At 40.8% G+C, this 21,476-nt stretch overlaps 1 protein-coding gene across 9 annotated transcripts in view; it reads left to right on the forward strand.

The window, feature by feature from the left end:
* Window positions 1-21,476, forward strand: part of TGFBR2 (transforming growth factor beta receptor 2) — an 83,435-nt gene that overhangs the window by 37,727 nt on the left and 24,232 nt on the right. For 6 of the 9 annotated variants that reach the window (XR_007378052.1, XM_048950635.1, XM_048950642.1 and 3 more), the window contains 4 exons: window positions 452-602; window positions 2,235-2,425; window positions 13,875-14,674; window positions 18,950-19,091. Coding sequence is in view for 8 of the 9 variants with exons in the window: in XM_048950635.1 (XP_048806592.1) it covers window positions 452-602; window positions 2,235-2,425; window positions 13,875-14,674; window positions 18,950-19,091 (1,284 nt within the window). In the remaining variant the exon portion in view is untranslated. The remainder of the gene's footprint in view (window positions 1-451; window positions 603-2,234; window positions 2,426-13,874; window positions 14,675-18,949; window positions 19,092-21,476) is intronic. The other 3 variants (XM_048950643.1, XM_048950638.1, XM_048950639.1) reach the window with 2 other exon arrangements.

Here is a 21,476-nt window from a genome sequence, read left to right on the forward strand (position 1 = left end):
CTGATGTGCATTCCCACCATGGTCTCCCCAGTTACTTTGGCAAACAGACGGTGATGCAGTATGTTCACGTGAGGGGCCAATACGCTGCTTGTGAATAATGCAAATGCATGACTGCTGAGTAGTTCTTTGGGTACAAAGTGGCCTTGGATTAAGCTTCATTCTGCAAATTGCAGAGAAGCCTTTGCATCCTCTGAAGTCTTAGACATCGACTTGATATTTCCAATTCACTTTGATCATCCCATTCTTGACAGTGTGGCACTTATCCTCTTAGAAAGAAAATTGGTAGTTGCACAGTATTAGAGGTTGTCTAATTTAAGGTGTGAGGGAGTGTTGCCTGCTGGTGAAAAGGTAATCTTTATAATGAGCATTGGCACAATCTGATAATGTACCATTACTGAGTTTCCTTCTGTTTTTTTTTCTTCCCCTTTTCCTGGAAATATGTCACCCATAGACAGATTTAGGGAAAATGGACTGCAATTACCCAAACTATGCAAGTTCTGTGACATTAAAGCAACAACATGCTCAAACCAATATCAGTGCAAGAGCAACTGCAACATCACTTCTATCTGTGAGAAGAATAACGAAGTCTGTGCTGCTGTATGGTAAGTGATTTCATGGTACGGGTGGGGAAGGGAGCACAGACTCATTTGTCATTACTTAGCCCTTTTCTGAGTTGCTCAAATATTCTAAATCACTTTGCTGTTTCTTCAGGCTCACATTTATCTCTTCCAACTTGTATCTTTATTCAGCATACTGAAAGTTGTTTGAAGTTAACAACAATTCTGTTATGAAATATTCTACCAATTTTTAATTTTTTTTTTTTGTTTGTTTAAAGTAGTTGTATTCCAGTGTGTTCTCTTATTGCAAATGAGGCATATTATTGCTCAAAACATTTTACTGCACCTATCCACATTACTTAGTGTGAGAAACAGGTCTGAAACTGAGAGAAAAATTTTTCAGCCAGCACCACTGCAGTTCTCCATCAAATTTCACAGTAAACTAGTTTTACTCTTATCATATCACCCCTGTTTGCCACATATGGTGGAAATGCATTCCCATAATTGGAAAGAAAAACTATGTGTACACAGTCTGTCTGCTATCTTTTGCTTTTTGTACAGCATATATAAGTGACCAAAGAAAGACTGAACATGTGAAAATGAAAATATTTGTTGTTGACTCTAAACTCACCCTCCATTCTAAAATCTGGGTTATTATCCTTCCATTAATGGTAAGCCAAAGAGAACTAGCAGCAGTCTTGATGTGTTCCTGAGTGGAAAAATGGAACAGAACTGAATATTTGCAACATCGCTGCTGGTATAGAAATATGATTTGAACCACTTAGGTGATTAAGAAACTTATTGAGAGAGCAGTTACATCCAATGAGTTGAAGAGATGTTGAACATAATTGGATGCAGATGCTTGAATTGCAGAATTGGTCTGGCATGCTTTTGTATTTGTTGGGGGCTCCTTGAGTACGTGTTCGTTGTCTGTGATTGCCTTCCAAAGTGACTGTAGTGCTGTAGAAGACACACTTGGCGTTTTCATGCCGGTTTAGCCAAAAGGTACATGAGGTGAGAGCTGTGTTTGAAGTGCTCTTTCCCTCTAAGCCTTGTGTCAGTGAAGTAAAACCTGTGGACCAAGACAAAACGCAGGGATCTGGGCCAGATTATCAGCTGTAAATATTTCCCTGACAGTGAGGTCACTCTGGTTTGCACCAGTTTTGTTTTTCACAAACAACATTCTGCAAGTAAGTAACTCCTTCAGTGCCAAAGCTGTGTGGATTGCAGGCCTCAAAAACAAAACCAAAAATCCTGCCTCACTAGAAATTCCTCAGATTTTGAGGGCATCATTCAGTTTTTATCATAATTCCCCACGGATTTTTGCTGTCTGCGCAGTGACCACAAAAACCAAAAGTATGTTCTGAAGTTCACAGCAGGCAGGTCATTGAGCCTTAGCTTGGGTAATTTTGGGTGAGACGTTCAGAGGCTGTCCTTGGAGCTTAGTGGTGATGTGACCCAGGAGGATCAGAACCGTTGTACAAATGCCCCAGTGTGGAATAGGCCAAGCATGACCAAAATTTCCCCGTTCAGGAGAGCAGGAGAAAAACTGACAATAATTCTATGCAGATCCCCTCTGAGCTCTCAAACGAGGCAAATATTGGGCGGGGATGACCCAGTCTGCTTCCTTTCTTAAATATGCTTCTTTTGATTTCAGTTTTTCCTCTTTCCTCCTAGGAGACGGAACGATGAGAATGTGACATTAGAAACAATCTGCCACGATCCCCAGAAGAGACTGTATGGTCACATGTTGGATGACTCCAGCTCAGAGCAGTGTGTGATGAAGGAGAAGAAGGATGATGGGGGGCTGATGTTCATGTGCTCCTGTACAGGTGAAGAGTGCAACGATGTTCTTATTTTTTCTGCAGGTGAGTTTAATAATTTGCTCTTCATTCTTGGGCTCTGCCTGGCACGTGATATGAAATATGACATTAAATCCAGTGATCTTTGGAATTGCCTTTTGTGGAGGGAACCTTCCAGGTGGCTGGAGACTTTCTGGCCTCTTGTGAGGCTGCAAAATCTCAGCCTTTCCTTTGTGCTTTCTGGACGTATTTCTTTTTGCCAGGTAATGTTCCTTTGGAAGCAGTTCAGATATTCATCTCAGCACATGGCACTAGAAAGTCACTTGAATGATAAGAACAAGGTGCTCAGAATTGTGTTGGTGACACACCCAAATGTAACAAGTTATAAAAACACTTAATCTGTAGCCTCTTCAAGAACTTCTTTTCTCATGATGTGTCCTCCATCTAGGCAGGTACTGTTGAGTAATTTATAGGATGCAAATTTAAAGGCAGCTTTGGTGACTGCCTCTCCCCACTTCCTTGTTCTATGGTGAATTTCTGTGAATATGTGCAGTTTCCTTCACTGGTGGATATGCTACCTAATGCTTACTGCAGCACAAAGTAATGTGTGCATGAGTGGCTTTTCCCCCTTCTTCCTTTCCTTCCAAGAAGGCTGTACAGTTACTCTAGGTTAGATGTGCCTAGAGCTCACTAAAAGGTCTTTGTGCACGTTGGCCTGGCCTGTCAATGTCTGGTACTACCTTCTCAACTCTACCTCATCTCTTGCCCGGGTTTAACCAAAATCCGGACAGCCTTACTGCTGTTTCCTGACCATCTGGCCGTGTTTTGCTCAGGTGGACTTTGAAGGATTTGGGGCAAATATTGATATTGATTTGGTAGACCCAGGACCTAGTTGTAACAAACTGCCTTGATTGTATCAAAGAGAAAGTGTTCATACTGAAAGGACCTTACTTTGTGTAAACTGTCTAGAGTTTTTGTGCAAAGCTAGCCTCACCCTTGTGGATCTTGGCTAATTTGTTAAAAATTACTCATACTATAACTGTTTCTCCTGGAACCGTATAAGCTTAATGTAATCACTCTGACAAATGCAAATCTTGTGTGTGTTTACAAGAACCATTCTGTAAATTCAGCACCAACTGCCTTCATTCCCCTCTACTCTGAAGCTGCCTTACACACTTCCAGATCAGACTAAAAGGCTCTGTAGTGTAAATGAAATCCTTACCTTTTTTATCCTGATTCCTTTCACTCTTTGTAGTGAAGATTTTCATTCTGTGTCATGTGTGGTGACTCATGGAAGCTGTGCCCTGCACTCACATTCACATTCATGTAGAAAGTGAATAACTACATATAAAAATTAAAGTAGCACACAGCTTCAGTTTGTAACGTTTCCAGTTCATTCACAAACACATGCATTAGCTCCGTTTGGGAGTGGGGAGAATTGAGGCTTTGTCATTCCTTTTTTTATTGTTGTGGATTAGTGTTTCTTTTAAATGAAAACAGCCCCTTTGGGTTGCTTGCCTGGTTAGCCATGGCAGGAAGACAAACGATTTTTACAGTATCAGACATGCGGTTTCCTGTCTGTGTTTAACTTTGAGCAGAACATCACAGCCAGCTGGTCCGTGGCTCCTCCAGACAACTAGATAATAGTCTGTAATAATTTTGCCTTTGGAATGACTGTCATCCAGATCTACTCTGTACATTGTTCTTGCATTCTTTTGTCTTGATATTTCTTGTACATCCGAGTAAGAATTTTTGTACTGTTTTTGTACATCTTACAGCTTTAAAGAGTGGACAAAAGCTATTCTAGGAAAACCTTGAAATACTTGACCTAAGTAGCGACTAGTCATTTCTTAGCAGAAAATGGAACAATAAAAAAGGATTGTACTCTTTCACCTGATAATCACAGTCTTTTCTTTCAAGCTATTCTTGTAAAAGATCAGTACTGTAGCTCTTCTTTCTCCTTAATATCCACTTAAGCCAGATTTATTTTGTTCCTGGTGTTCATGATGTAAGAAAGAAAATTGCTAGTAAGGCAACAAGTTCTAGTTTCCACCAGAGGTTAGTCACTGCATTCCAGTGATTCACCACTGAACTGCTATTGCTTATAGAAGAGCTGATTTATGGCACTGTAGGCTTGTATCAGTCTTGATTGTGAAAGGTAAACCTTCTGACTGTTTTTAGACACAAACGTTTAAAGCTTTTGGGTAGTGGGAGGTATTGTGATTCACTGAAGTGTGGCTTTAGAAATGTTTCAAGTGGTTAGATCTGAATCAAATGCCCATCTCTTGTATGGACTCTTGTTTAAACTGCCAATCTGCAAAATAAACAAGGCACAGTCAGACATGTGCCTTAACATGCCTGTAGTTCTGCTATGTCAGAGGACTTCTGGCCCTGATGCTGATCCATGGCATTTCAGGCCACAAGCAGTTGGTGGAAAATACTATGTGCAGAATAAATCCAAACAATATTCTGTCGTTCTGAGAGGTATAATGTTTGGGAGACAGGTAACCACTGCAAATCTGACTACCTGGTGTTTATTTTTTAATTCCTCTATTTTGCCAAACAAAATTGTGGCCTGGCAAGCAACTTACACCTCTGTGGTGGAAAAAGCATTTCTCACAGCAAAATTTCACTCCAGTGGAAGTCAGTTTTAATTATTATTTATTCAGATGTCTAATGTCAGTGTTACCAGAAAGAAAAGCCAAGGAGCAAAAATGCTGGAAAAGATTAGACAAAGAGGAGGAAGTAAAGGCCATTGCTGGCTAGGGAGAAGTTGACTAGTTGGCTAGGTGAAGACAGGGACCTTGTCATGTTGTCTTGGAAAAGATGAGCACAGGACTGGACTACAAGGGATTTTTCCTCTCTGACTTCTGGTTGTGTATAGCAGATCTCCTGCACAAAAATTTTGTATTGGTTTCTTACGCTGCTGTGCCTCTAGCTGTTTGCACAGTTTCAGGCATCCCTTGGTGTTTGGTCAGCTTTGCTCCTTAGCATTCTCTTCACCATACCATCTTCCAGCCAGTGAGAGCATGACAAATCCTTTTAAGTTTTTCTTAATTAGCAGTCGCAAGCTATTTGTCTGAAGTCAAGGCTACTCAAAGGAATAGGACTGTTCTCCTTCCAACCTCATGACTGATGTGTTCTTCATGGGCAGAGGGCACCAGGCACTCTCAGGCCAAGGAGTTGAGATGCCTGCATGCTGTGTAGTGCGTGACCTACCTGTGTGCGTTGTGGCATCTTCCTATCACGCAGACTCATTCATCTGCATGTAAAAGGTGACCCCAGCACTGCAGACTGCAGGCAGAAGAATGAATCCTTTAAATCACAGGGCTGTGTATACTGTTTCATTATATATGCTGTTTTATCCCAGGCATCAGGCTCAAACCCAAGCAAAAATGCAGAGATTTAGAAAGGCATGTCAGATCTTTAGCCCATCCCTGTTTGGTTTAAAAATATTTCCTTCTGTTAACCTGCTCCCTTATCATTTTTCATCCTTGCTGTGCTTACAGATATCCTTGCATTTTGCAGCCAACATTCACGTAGATTCTGTTAGCTCTTTGGCACTGCCAAGTGAGGTCTTTACTTTGGACATTCTCACTGCACTTTGCCAGGATATGGGGTAAACTTTTAGCAGCAGTGATGTATACAAGTTTTGAAGATTATCTGAATTATCCAAATAGTTGCACTGAAACAGTAAAAACTTCAGTGATAGCGGTGGCTGATGAATCCACAAGAATTCATGACAATAATGAAGCTTACTGGAGAGATGTGGCAGAAGACGGGAAGATGTGCTGATAACAATCTTCATATTGACCATAGTTTTCCTAAGTTGTTAATTGAAAATATAAGAGATATAAGTATTTTATTAATCAGCTGTGGCTGAGTCATTTGTCTGAACAAATTATGGCATTTAGATAAGCAGTGAAGTGTTGCAGTTGCTTGCTGTGTGTGGATGTGGGAGACCTGATGTTTCTGCTACCAGAATGATTGCAAGCATGCCTTCATAGTGCTTGTCCAGCAGCTTGGTTGCAGGTGATATTGATGATGTTTCAGAATTTCCTTTACTTGATGTCTCTTGCTTGTTTCTAACATGTTGCCCCTGTCTTTTCCTTTCTTTCTCTCCTTTTCCTCTCCCTACTAGACTCAGAGCTTTAGATTTTACTTGACCACATAGGAGGATATCAGACTTAAGAGCATACTTAAGACCTGTGCACAAACAGCCACCAGGCCATAAATGTGATGAATTGTCCAGTGCTCAAGGAACAACAGAAGGGACATTGTTACAACTGGACTGCTTGCAAGTGGATTTTAACAAAGGCTTTTATTAATCTGTTTTTCTGTTATCCAACTAACATGTTGAGAAGTAACTGTCTTCCATCTGCCCCATAAAAGAGGTCAGTAGCATTACGTAATGTTGCACAGAGCCCCTTGCTGCTTGTATATTGGCATTGTTCTCAATGTTTCCTCTTAGGTATTCAGCCACAGAGTCCCACCCAAAGCTTGCAGCTGTATGCAACCAAAGGAGAGGCTGTCTAATAATTGAGGGTGTGATTCTCTTAGTGGAATAGAAAGGAAATACAACGGAAAGAGGCAAAAGAAGCCAAAATGTTGTTTTGCTCTGTTTTATTTATATTGTTTGCTTCCTAGAAAAATAAGCATGCAGAGCTCAGATACAGATTTGCATAACAACAAACTAGGCAGTGCTCTGCAAGCCTGGCTGGAATATTTGTTACAATTTGCATCACTTGGGAGCTTAATAAGTGTGGGAATGTGGCCAGCCTTTTATCAGGTTGTCATGGAAGAGATTTTAATAATTACAGACAGAAACAAACTGTAACTAACACTGGCAACATAATATTTTGGGAAAGGTTGGAGGGGTGAAACTCAGGCAGAGAATAAAAATAGTGGTTAATGTGTGGCATCTGTTGGAACATATTGAAACTGGGGAGATTGATTTGTTCCAGAAAACCACCAGCAAACAGCGGCAGACACGACACTGTGTAACTGTGGCATGTATCTCAGAAACATGGCCACATTGAGTAAAGTTAGAACATGTCAGTTTTCATATTTCTAAGTAGGAAAGCTTAGCTACAGAAGTCAAACTGCATGACAGATGTCATGTACGCACAGTCAAGTGACCTGTTAGAACAGGAGAGATAAGAGAATGCATCCAGGAGTGGGTGATGTGTCAGCAAACCAAGGAATTATACTTTTTTTTAGACAGCATTGAGAGAATTAAGCAGCAGCAAACTTTTTGTTCTGTGTTAGAACTTTAAAAGTTTCTCAAACTTTCCTGAGTGCTGAATAGTATACTTGGTAGTCAGTTGAAAAATTAAGTTCTCCTTACAATACCTAAAATATCCATTTCATCACCACTGCTTAGCCTTTGCACTCAATCTGGCTGTCCAGACGTAACCTAGGTTGCCTGCCACCCACCCCCGTGACATAATTAAGAGGCAGCTGTTAGATGAATGTGCATGACTCTTCCAGCATGTGAGTAGGTCATCTAACTGGAAGTTCTCCTTGGCTATAACAGAGGTCTCAGTCCTGATCATGGGTTGTCAGTGCTGAGTGCAAAGCTTCTGGTCCTCAGGGGAGAGTAGTACTGCCTGTCACACAGCTCTTCCAAATTGTTCATACCATTGCCGTATTGACCTCTCAGAAGAAGATGTGGTGGCACTGGGTAATGGCCTCAAGCTGCGCTGGGGAGGACCAGGTTGGATATTAAGAAAAACTTCTTTTCAGAAAGAGTGGTGAGGTATTTGGAAAAGGCTGCCAAGGGAGATAGTGCATTCACCATCCCCACCATCCCACCGTGGATGTGGCATTGAGGGATGTGTTTAGTGGGCATGCTGAGGATGAGTTGGTGGTTGGGCTACTGTATGATCTTAGAGGTCTTTTCCAATTTTAATCATTCTGTGATTCTATAATGTGCTCTGAGAGCTGGGCCCAGTTCACCAGCCAAATGTTGACTGCTGCGTTGACATTCAGACTGGCAAGTAGCCGAAAGGTAAAGGGAATGAGTTCCCACACTTTGAGCAAACATCCTCAGCCCCCAGATTTTGAACTATGAGGATGCCAGCACTTTAGAAGCTCAGCTGTAGAAGCAGACTCTAGAGATGGCTGTACGCTGTCGCTTCCACTCTTACTGAGCCTGTGCAGAAGGACAAATATGCCTGCCAACTACTTATACTTCTCCAGAAGGCTGCTTCAGCAGATCCTGACGCTGGGCTTACAGATGCCCTGACATCTTTAAATATCTTCTTTAGACTAAATATGAAAACAGACATCTCAAATGTGAACTACTAGCCTTTACAGTTTTGAATTATCTAGTACAAAAAAAAAAAAAAAAAAAAAAAAAAAAAAAGCAAAACAAACAAAAAAAACTTGTTAAATTCAGAAGGCTTTAGGAATTTAACTTTCAGGAAAGTCTACAAGAAATGCCAAGGTCTATTTTACTCTGGATAGCAATATAGAATCTGCTTTGGTTTTAAAATCTAGTAATCTACATCTTCTGCCATCAGGTGGCTCAGCATAGAGAGGGAGGGGTGGGACTGATTTCCTGCCCCACAGATCTACGAAGTTTTAAAAACTTTCTTCATCTCCAACAGGGATGGAAAATTAAAGTGTTTCCAGGAATCTGTCAAGATTGAAGAAAAAAAAAAAAAAAAAGGGCAGGTTATTTTGAAGTGCAGCATTTGATTTTGATTATTTCTGTATATTATGTGTTGGAATTAACCACTATCCACTGAGGAAAAAGCACTCCTTTCCCAATTAAAAAAAAAAGCAACACCCCATCTCCCCACTACACAAAGCTCAAAAACAGTGCTTGTAAAATTAGCAGAAGTTTCTAAATACAGAAGTTGGATCAACTTTCAGACCACTTTCATTCACAAGACATGAGTTTCAGAGAAAAGTACAGGAATGTCTTGTCTAATCAAGTTTCTGTTTTGATAACCAGCATTTCCCAACTTAAAATGCTTTGCTGAAGATTTCTGAGCCATTTTAATTCTAAAAAGACCTAAATCAGGAGGAAGCACGAGACAATAAACTACTGAATTTTATTATTACTTGAGGATTCCTCTGTAAAATAAGTTACCACAAGCAGCTGCTCAGAGCCTGTGAAACTTCATTTCACTGAAAATAAAAAGTTTTATGGAATTAGTTTTTATCCAGGAAATGGCGTTAAAGAGATGGGCAGACCTTTTTTTTATTATTTTATGGCCTAGAGTTTTGCCCAGCAGTCAATAAGCCCTTAAGATTGAAACTCACATTTTGCCTGGTTGAGAATTATCAGAGATGGAAAGTTCCTCTCTGAATCAAATAGAGCAGAACTTGAACTTGGAGCTCCCTAACCCAGACTGGTTCCCTTACTGATGGGGATTCAATACTCACATCTTTTGCCAAATTGCAGCATTTGAACAGAATTCTGTTTATACAAAACATTCAAAAAGTGTTAGTTTTCATTCCAGAGTGGAATTGAAACCAAACTCTGAAACCTCAGAGTTGCTGCAAAACGCAGTTGTCCTTCAGTCAACTCAAAGGGCTGCTTTGTGTCTCAGGAGCTTGCAAAATAACTGGATCACAGGCCACCTTCTGGGCCCAGATTTTGTGACTGTATTTCTGAAGGTTTTTAAAGCACTAGACAATCTTGCAATCCATCAGTATTGTTACCTCTAGCCTCAGTGCTGCTGGTATGGAATATATTTTTACCCTACTGTGTGCCACTGACTGGTGGATGAATAGGCAGCAACTTCGGAAACTACACAAGCAGCAACAGCTTTGAAGTAGTTCTTTCAGTAACAACTGTGTGCTTGTGCTGCCCTGTGCATTAGAGCATGGGTCTCAGTTTTGTTGATGTTGTTTTATTCCTTGTTTCCAAAGTTCAGTGACACTGAAGTCGATCATAGACGAGTCCAACCTACAGAATTTACAGGCAACCAGTGTTGTGCCTTGAAGACTTGTGACTGAATGCAGTTTCTATTCTCCTTGGCACCTGACTCCTATTCCCTAAAGGTTTAGGTAGTGCTAAGGGTTGTACAGATGGCTTGTGCTCAATTTAAACCGCATACAGGAAGCTTTCTTTTAGCTAGACTTCTCTATTGTTATGCTATATTAATAGGTTCTTTTGAAGCTTGAGAAAGAGCTGATCTGCCTGAATGATAGTTCTGGGTGGGGAAAGTTATTTAGGAGCATGCTGGCAAAATCTGAAAGGCTGTTTTATTTAACCATTTCCTTGCCTGTTGGTTCAGACAGGTTTTGCTCAGAACAGTGCCCAGAAAGAGGGAGCTGCACTCACATTTTTGAAATTATGGGGTTTGAGTCATAGGTATTTATTTATAAGCAATGAGCATGTTTATTCTTAGATTCCTGCAGTCAAGCCAGAAAATGTTGGCTAGCCATAATGCAAACATGCAGATACACTCTTCATTTTGATCCTGCCCTGACTTGGTATGCAAATTCAACTCAGAAGTACCCCGAACTTGGCTTGTGCTGGAGGGGCTGATTTTGTTTTGCTCATATCAGAACTCAAAATCAGAGGAGGTTCCAGAAGTGCCTTGCTTGGGCTGACCCTCAGCACCACCAACTATTCACTGTTGCTGTTACCTTTAATCCTGCTGATGGGAAGCTTCGTCCTCTCCTTATAAGTCCAGGGTTATACGTGGCCAGTCCTGACGCTCAGCTGTCTCTGGTGCTCATTCTTGCTCTTCCCAAACCTTGAGTGGGACTTTTCAGCTTTTAATACAATAGAGAATGAGCATAACACCCTTCTCGTTCCCTAGGTGCAAGATATGTAGCCATGTGTTTTTTACCCCCTGCCTCCCTACTTCCTCCACAGGATGCTGCCAAAGTGGATGTGTCACTTTTCAGCAGTGGTGCAGGATGATGCTGTGCTCAGGGGAAGTGCTCAGCTTCTGCTTTGATTATTATTTTTTTCATTCTTTTTGAAGTGACATTTGCAACATCAACAGTTTCTATCTTCCCCTGCACCACTAGCAGAGTTTTCTCTTATGCAAGAAGAGGAAGAGCTAAAGAGTCTGTGAAGACTGGTAGAGACTTCTCAGCTGTTGGCCTGCACTCTCAGGCGTTGTGGGAATAGCCAGAGACCCTCAGTGTACCCATAGCAATAAAGGAATGGAGACCTGCGTGAACTGATTCTCAATTTGATCTGCACATGTACCCAACTACCTCAGTCTTCCTGATGCCTAATACATCTCTTTTTTTTTTTTTTTCCTCCCTTATTTAGAAAGATATCTGTAATTCAGATATCTGAGCTACTTACTGCAGCTCTTTGGAAAAGTAGAAGGCCTTAAAGTGATTTAAAACGTATGTTTATCTTTGTTAAAAAGTAGGACACATGATATAGGTTGCAGATGACATACAACTTAGTTTCAAGGTCAGAATCCAAACTTCAAGCATTCTTTTCTCTGGCCAATGGTAGAGAAGAACAACACACACAAAAGCAGAACTCTAAATGTTCGTCAGAAGGGCTTTATCTGATTTATAGAACTGTGGCTTTCTTGCAGCCGGAACTTGGAAGCAGAGCACAACTGTCAATCCTCTTCCAGATTCCAGAGTTTCCCTAGTGCTTTTAAAAGTAGATTTCCTGAGAGTGAAGAACTCATGTGAGAATAAGCAATGTAAATCTTCTGTTTACCAACAGTGACATTGGACTTTCTAAATATACTCCTCCAGTAAAGGCCATTTAAAAAGACATTGAGAGACAAACGTGCTGCAAGTAATCTGTGATTATCATATGAGTGTAGACTTGGTACTAATATTCTGTTACCGTAGGAAATTGCTTGGGAATAAGGATTTCTGGTTTGCATAGGTGTGAAGGAAGGATTAGGTTTAAGAAGTTGATTTGCATGAATGAAATAAATGCATGTCTATGTAGGTGAAGCATGGTGCTGCTAATTAATGCCATTAACCTGTGCTAACTGGAAATGTTGGTGCTTCTCTTTCTTGAAATCCTGTGAGAGATGCTAGGATTGAGTTACTTACTCTACTGATGATTGATGAACCTTTCAAACAGAGGAAGCACATCCTGGTTTGGGATTCAGACCTCCTTCCAAAAAAAGAACATACTCTTCAGATGTCCTGTCACCTGCCTTTGAATAGCTGAAGGCTCCTGCTGCTTGCCAGCTGTGTTTCCAATGTAAAAGGGATTATAAATGAAACTGAAGGGTCTGAGGTATCACTTATTCTAATTGTAAACTCTTTATCCCTATCCTTCTCAGCACTGCTCACCTTTATTTTGAGAAAGACTTGAAACTTAGCTAGTTAGTGACAGTTTCTCCTCAGAGCTTGTTAGACTTTCTTTTTCTTATTGACTTATTTGGCTCTACACAGAGAACCTGAGCCAGTGACAGTCATAAGCATCTGCCAATATTGTGCTGCCAGCGCTTGCTTAATTTTGGTTGCAGCGTCAGTTCTTTTAGTCCATTCATGATTCTCCAGGCTTCTTTCAATCAACCCCATCCACTGCAGAATGATAATGCAGTACGTTTGAACTTGAAGGATCGCTTCTAGGGTTGTAAAGGCATCTCTCACCACTAGAATAAGTTCTTCACTGTTCCCACGATGTACCTTTATTCAAAAATTCGTCCCTGTTGTCCTTCTGTTCCCTATCCATGTGTGTTTCCCCTGAGAATATGTTCACATACAGGCTGCATCAGCTAAGGTGTTTGGAATGAGCTATCTGCTGTTTTCCAACAGAATAGCTGGTGTACAGCCAGCAAGTGACACGCACAGGATGTTTTCAGTTACATAAATCCATGCAAAAAGTGCACGGCGAGTGACAGTTCTCAGATATGCCATACATGCCTAATTGTGCCTGCAGGATTCAAACAGCTGTGCAAGTGCAAGTGTTGGAATCAGTCGTAGCAGTACTCTTTCTCATATATCAAAGTAAGAGAATGAGTTCTGTTTTTCAGATTTATACGCAGGCGTATATTTTGTGCTTGAATATTAGCAGGCAGTATTTGTATATGGACAGGCTTCCTGATGTCTTTCTGTGGATCTTACTGAGATACATTTGGGTCTGAAAAGGTAATTGGACAATTCAGTATTCATATGCCACATTGTCTATTTACTTATTCATCTTTTTTTTTTTTTCAAAGAAAGATTAATGTTTTGTTTTAGTTACTGGTTAAAGGGGCAGATCTGTCAAGAATATATCACTGAAGTAGGCACAGGAGACTTTGGCTATTGTGCTCAGGAAAGAGAAGGTTTTGTCCATAATGTATTGAGAGCCTGAGAGAAAAACAAAGCTGTTAAATTAGGTTAGTTTCTTGCTCGTTCTGATCTGGCTCCCTGTAAAATAATCAAACAGGGAACTTCTGGTAAGTGAAGGCTTATATGAGATAAGGAAGTAGTGATCATTTTTTTTTACTTTGTGTTAATGGAGGAAATCATGTATGGCACACTGGAAAAATGTTATAGGTTACTCACAACTTCCTGTACACATAAAGCTATGCTCATTTAATGTATTCCTTCCTTCTGTTCTTTTCAGATGATCCCCATAAGCCAGAGGAGAAAGATGAAATTTCCAAAGTCACAATCATAAGTCTTGTCCCCTTATTGGTGATTTCTGTTGCTGTGATTGTTATCTTTTATGCCTACCGCACTCATAAGAAGAGGAAGCTCAACAAGGCCTGGGAGAAGAATGTTAAGCCCAGGAAACATAAAGACTGCAGTGATGTTTGTGCCATTATGTTGGATGATGATCACTCAGACATCAGCTCTACCTGTGCCAACAACATCAACCACAACACAGAATTGCTGCCCATTGAGCTGGACATTGTTGTTGGCAAAGGAAGATTTGCTGAAGTGTATAAAGCCAAATTGAAGCAAAACACGTCTGAGCAGTACGAAACTGTGGCAGTAAAGATCTTCCCCTATGAAGAATATGCCTCCTGGAAAACCGAGAAAGACATTTTTTCGGATGTAAACCTTAAGCATGAGAACATCCTCCAATTCTTGACCGCAGAGGAGCGTAAGACAGATCTTGGTAAACAGTATTGGTTGATCACTGCCTTCCATGCTAGAGGAAACTTGCAGGAGTACCTCACACGGCACATTATCAGCTGGGAAGACCTCTGGAAACTGGGAGGATCCTTGGCCCGAGGGATTGCCCATCTGCACAGTGATCACACACCCTGTGGTCGCCCTAAAACCCCTATTGTGCACAGAGACCTAAAGAGTTCCAACATCCTGGTGAAAAATGATTTAACTTGCTGTCTCTGTGACTTTGGGTTATCTCTGAGGCTGGACCCTTCTCTGTCTGTGGATGACTTGGCCAACAGCGGTCAGGTATGTTAAAAGTTTCAGGAGATGTGTTGTATGTCATACCAGTTCATCTGTCAGTTCCTGGGGAGAAGAGGGGAAAAAAAACCCAAAAACCTGTGCTGCCATATTTGCTTAAAATCAACAAAAAATGAAGGGCTGGTTTTTGTTTTTCTTCTTTTCAATGAACAAATAGGCTTTAAACCTCACACAAAAGCAATGAGGGAATTGTGATGAAGATTTTGTTCCGATCAAAGAGCAGCCTAGTTATATGACACCATCTTCCTTTCTGTGCCCTTACAGCAAAACATGTAAAAGCTTGTCAGCTACTATTTGTCACACTGCTGCAATGTGCACACAGGATGGGGTGTGCTTCATATTTTGAAGTTAAGCCACAGTTTTCAGGCCTGTTAGCACTAGGTTTGTGTGAGTAGAACTACTGTGTCAGTATATCCCAGCATATGTGAATGCAGTCCTCTCTGTCCTCAGGACGTGTAGCAGACAACAGAGAGATAAATAATCACATTAAAAGGCCAAAAATAAACCTGTTTAAGATTATGGGACTTTCTCCACATGCAAGCAAATGCAGTAATATCAGATGAAAATAACTGCCCCTTTTTGAACTAAGTAGTGTGAATAATGCTCATCTATTTCACAGGCATGCCATGATGATATTTGTGAATGCTTCAGTTTTTCATATATCTCTAAATATTTTCTCTTCTGATGAAAACTCCTGTAGTGGAAGTTGAGACCTTTTCTTAAGTTATGTTCCTAGTTATGTACCACATATGATTAATTATATGTAAGTATCCAAAGCATGCTTGTTTACACTGACTTCTACTCAGCATGGAACTAGTATTTTGATTTAGGGACGTTTCAGGGACAGCTCATCAGGCAGTAGTGTTTGTTAAGTTCATGAGAACTTTGCTGTTGTTTATCAAATTAAGATCTTTGTTGTAAGATCTTTGAAGTCTCATTAGTTTAAGGGAACTGCCCTGATCTCATTTTGATAGGGTTTCTTAACAAGAGTCAGGAGTGAATGATAACCAAGGAAGGCATATTTAAAATTACACAAACACCACTCATGGTCACATATCATTTCTCTTCAGCATGCCAAATCTTTTTGGAGTCCAGTGAAGTCGTACCATATTGACAGTTACAAGACTGGTTGGAGTACAGCAAAAGCTGAGTATTTGGCAGTGTATGTCATAGGCTGTGAAGTTTAACCCCACGGAGACTTTGCTTAAAGCCAACCCATATTTCAATCTGATTTCTCTGGCATTGCTCACACACAGTTGGAAGTAGGAGGATAGCATTAATACTGCCCTCCCACACTCCACACCAGCACTGACAGTGAAGTACAGCACTGCCTAGAAGATGTTGCTACTTTAGAGTTGATGCCCTTGGGCATTCATGGCGAGACCCAGTGTTTTACTTTGTTTAGCTTCACTGAGTCAGTTTTGGGATAACCAAATTAACATTATTCTTCTCCATGGCAAAGTGTAAGATGATGTGAAGTGGCTCTGTAACCCTCAGCCTCATTTCTTCTGCACATACAAGCACTACCCACTCAAATGTGCCAACATGACAACTTCAGTACCGTTCGTAGCTTTTGCCTAGGAGATTTTGCACAAGAATTTGCCATCATTTCTGATCTTTACACTTTCACCAAAACTCTTCCCATCAGGAGGTCCAGTTTTTGAAGGTATATAATGGAGCTGACACACGTTTGAATTCAAGGAAGCTTCTGGTTTCCTGTGAAATGAATAGAAAAATCTAAGTATTTTACGTTTTTTTTCTGATCAGCCTTGGACTGCAATATTCAAGGCAAGTTGTTTGTATTACAAAACTGTCTTCTTTCCCATCCACACAACTACCTTCTGCATGATGCAGATGTTGCCATTATTGTCTGTATGATACCAGTGTTCTTTATGACTGACTGGAAACCATCTTTTCCCCAGACTTTGTGGTCTTTTCAGTTTAGCTATTTGGCCATCCACAATGGCTAACATTTGCAGACATTACTTAATCTGAATATGTAAATCTGGACCCGTGTCCTGTTGTGTTCAGAGGACTGCTATTTGCCAGCAAGGCCAGATGTTCCTCATCTCGGCAGCATCAGCAGCCTTATAACAACAGATGGTCGTCCTAATCACACAGAGAGGGATAGCCTCTGCCCCTCTGAGTGACACACCTCAAGGCACAAAACATCTCAGACAACTTGAAAGAAATGTAGGGTTTCCAGTATAAAAGTTCTAAAAGTCACAAACATTATAAAAAGGACTGCAGGAAGAAAAATGTTCCCTTGCTGGAAGTTTTGGAAGAGAAGAACAGAAAACGGACTGGTCTTTACAATGAGAAAGTGTCTGAAATATATTTGGGACCCAGACTCAAGTTTTGCAAGCTGTAGGAAAAGAATGTTTGACCCAAAGACCTCGTAATCTAAATTCAGATAAAAGGACAGAGGCAGAGTGCAACAGCTGATGAATTCTAAGCAGGATGGAAAGTGAGAACGCTTGATATCATTCTTAACATCATTTTAAATTTTCTCTGTGTTTTCAGTGGTTCTTCATAGATCTAGAACATGAGCCTCAATTGTACAGCAAAGCTGCAGAATCTTTTTCACTGCTGCAAGGAGAGTATGAAATGTTGCAAAACTAGAACTGCTTTTGTGACAATGTTGATTATCTGTATTTAGGCAGCATTAACACTTAATGAAAAAAACAGCAGGATGGGGCTGGGCAATTTTGGGGCATAGTATGCCAGAATCTTTTCTAATACTTTGATGGACTCTGCTTTGGAGAGAAGCTGTATGTTTGGGAAGGGATGGGGCTAGGAACAGCCTCTGCTGCAGGGTTGCCATGTGTTCATGTTCAGTAGGGCAGGAAGGTACTGGTGAACTCAGTGCTGCTGGGACATGGTTATCCCAAGAACCTCTAATGTGTTGGTGTTGCTCATGTTTGGCCTTCATTTTCACAGATTCCGTACAACAGGGAATTTAACTTTTGGACTGATTTCACAGACTTTTTTTTGCTATTCTCTAAATAAAGGCCTTGGTACTACAGCCATTTGTATACCTTTAACAAATAAATTCTCTGATGTTGCACAGTCCTATGATAAAGCAATGTCCTTAGTCTGTACTGTTGTTTTCTTAGGGAGCATTACACTTTTTGTAGCGCTGTGTCCCATTTGTACTGAGTATGGGATGATAAGGTGTGTTTCCAGAAGCATGCCAAACACATGTTGTAGGAGACTGCATTTACTATGTAGCTGCCTTCAGTTGCAGACCCAATAACCGAAATGTTGTTTTGTAGTTCAGCTTGCCACCAAGCTCTGGACTGATGGCTGTAGTTCACTCTACAAATAGCCCTTCTTAACCACAGATCCTACTGCGTCACCCACTTCTGTTTTTTCCTCTTTTTTTGTGTGTGATTAAGCAGTCTCCCATCTGAAGCTGTCCTTGCCTGATCTGATTATTTTTGGACTTTGTCCAGATGAGGAGAGAAGGAGAGCAATTTTTTTATACATTTATTTTTTGAAATTTTTTGAAAAAAATTAAATTTTGACATTGGATCTGCTCAGAGATCCAATAATTATTCCTTACATCTATTCATATGATAAGAACACTTAAACTTTGCCATCAGTAATGTAAGATTGTAATCTAGACTGCAGCACAGCTGCTAAAATCACTGCTGAAAATTATTGAATATGCATAAACTTTATGGGAACAACTTTTCAAACGAAGAGGGGCCAGTTTTTGGTTTCACTTTGAATGTCTGCTTATGCATTCAGTACATCTTCATCAGCTTTCTTGTGCCAAGCCTGCATTTACCTCTCTCATTTTAAGACCACTTTGAAAAGAAACAGTTCTCTCTGTATAATATGCAGTGCAAAAGAATACAGTGATTTTCTTGCTTGTCTGAAAATCACTTGGTCAGTGGCAATTGCTCCAGGCCCAGAGGACAGAGTGTATCTCAATGAACAGCTAAAGAGTGAGAAAGTTTGTCAGCATTAAAAACAGTTTTTTAAGGAACTACAAAAGGCTGCTGTTCTTCTTGCTTGTTTGTTTCTTTGCTTTATCATTTTTACTTTACCAAGGGAGGTGCAAGTACAGTCAGTAGTCAAGACAATGCCAGATTCTTTTGGCAGCAGAAAGCATGATCCGTGCCAAGTATGGCTTGCATTTTTGGATACGTGTCAAATGGCACCATTTCTATGAAAGCTGAAGTCAGATCACAGCAGAATCCAAAACATGAATTACAGTTGCAGCTCATGAGCTCTCCCATATTTCCTCTCCTGCAGGTTGGCACAGCAAGGTACATGGCCCCTGAGGTCCTGGAGTCCAGGATGAACCTTGAGAACATGGAGTCCTTTAAACAAACAGATGTGTACTCCATGGCTTTGGTCCTTTGGGAAATGACATCTCGCTGCAATGGTGTTGGAGGTAAGCACCATTGGTTTTCTTATCTCTAAAGGTATGTTTGGATAGAAGTGCTCTTGTGGTTGTCTGTGTGTACGGACAATTCTTTGTCGTTCTCGTTGGCCTGGCTGCTGTAAGCTAACAGGCCTTCAGTAATATAAGACATACGTGTGTATGAGCAAGCTTCAAGGGCAAGCTCCTGAAAGCATGAGGAAATTGCTCCCCGTTGCTGTAAGGATAAATTGCTGCTAGGTAAGCCTCTTCTGAAGGTTGTTAATGCCTGTTATTTTTTTAAACTACAGCATCTTGAGTAGCCGTGGATTGACTGGTCTGCCTGTCCTCTCCCAAAATAATTATTAATATAAGAATATTTGAAACACTTGGACCTGATGATCTTAGATGTCTTTTTCAACCTAAATGATTCGTGAAATATTAAGACCAAGAAGTGATAACTGTCCCCCATTTGCCTTCATAGAATGTTAACTCTGAAACCTAATGAGGGCCAGTTAAGTGTCACATTTACCAATTATCATTTCAATGAGAGCCGTCATAGGGGTTCAAAAATCTTTCTGCTTTTGTGAAATCCACAACTGCCACTCATCATTTTTTGGGATGTTGCAAGAGATCATCCACAGGAGAAACCAAGGGATGTTCATTGTATAAAGTGCAGTAACAAAAATAAGCGTAACTGAGTATCAAAATAGCTCCAAGAGCTACTGTGTTTGTTCATATTCAGACTTCGTTCACCGAAACAAAATCTCCATTTCTACTTTGCCTAAAGCTGGCCCAAAATTCCCAGTTTGCTATGCTAGTATGTGCTAGAAATCTGAAAAGTTGCTGTTGAGATTCTGCATTATATATTGCCATATTTGAAGATTTTCACCTTAACTTCAGGAACTAAAATGAGACTGTTACATATAAATTTTTTCAGTCTGCTTGTATTGTCTAGCAATCATTTTAACAAAAGTCCAGGCAGTCTAGGAAGCAGGGCTGTTGCATGTAAGACTAATGTGAATATTACAGCAGATATGTGACTATTTGTATTTGCTACCTCTCTTCCAAAACCACATAGGTTCTCTTTTCATTGGACTTGCCACAGTTGAGTCTCAAAGGGCTGCAACAGAGACAGAACAGTCTGTAGAGCACTGCAGTATGGGGAACGTAGTGTACAGGAGAGAAACCAATGTCCTATTGGAAAATGAATATAGCTGCTCCTTGTTTCTCTGCTAACATCCGTGGGATACCACAAGGCTGACTATCCATGGAGGTCTCTGAGGCCACTCTGCGCAGTAGCAGTTTGGCATCACCATGTTTGTGTGCAAGAGGTAGAAATGCCTGCATCCCAGTGTCTTGCTCTGTCTGACCAGCATTTGGTCTTTGTGGGTGGGCTGCACTGTGGGCAGTTTTGCCCCTGTTTGCGCCCTGCTGGGAAAGCAGGGTGTGCAAATAGCTAGTGCTAGCAGAAATGCGTGAAACCTTTTTTTTTTTTTAGTCAAATGTTTCAGGGAAAAAACATGTGGTGCTCCAAAACCTGAAAGTTTTTGAAGTCTAGCATATTCCATGGCAAACCTATCCACATTTAACAGTTGTGGCTATGTATGTTTCTAAATGCGTTGGCAAAACCTCAGCCTTTCATTAGCACTTTGTAAGTGCAGCTGAGAAGATTTAAAACCTGAGAAAAAGGATCTCTGCTCTGTCTCGAGCTCTCTCTGTTTCTTGCATTTAGGAACTCACCTTATTAATACAAATATGAGCTGTTCACTGTGGAGTCTTTTATCTTCACTGGTGCCTGAATGTGTTGCTGTTCATATTTGCTGAGTACAGTGAAATGGAGTTTGTGGCAAGAACAAACCTTGTTGCTGCTGTTCTCAGATGGCAACTGACTAAAAGAGGATATAAAGAGTTTCATAAGGAAGGGAAATCACCAGCGTGTTTAGCCAGAAGAGGTTGACCCCTTATAACCTTGAGAAGAAGAGCTGAAATGATTTTAGGAAAAGCAGACGTTTCTCTGGCCCAGCATCCCCTTTGTTTTCATGCTGGAGCTTAGCCCCTGCCTCTGATTTTCCCTAATCCTCAGTCATCCTCATCTCCAGAAACATCTTAAATTTTGTTTCCATGCTTCAGTCATCTTTCCAGGTGATTCACTCCCCAGTGAAACCACCAAAGTATTTGAGCTGTAGTGGGTAGGACTTGGGCTGAGTATCTTCAACCAGAGCAGCTAAATATAACTCCTACGATGCAGCTCCCTTATTTTGTCGGTGGTACTGAACTACAGCAGCATTGCATGGTTTCTCTCATTTCCTTCTTTGATCTTGTCTTGGTTCGTGCAGTCTGACTCTCTTTGCAATCAGCTGGTGAAGTACCCTTACAGTGATTCATGACTGCAGCTCCCTCTCTGCTTTCTCTTCC

Source organism: Lagopus muta, chromosome 7, assembly GCF_023343835.1.
Source record: "Lagopus muta isolate bLagMut1 chromosome 7, bLagMut1 primary, whole genome shotgun sequence".
Taxonomy (NCBI): Eukaryota; Metazoa; Chordata; class Aves; order Galliformes; family Phasianidae; genus Lagopus; species Lagopus muta.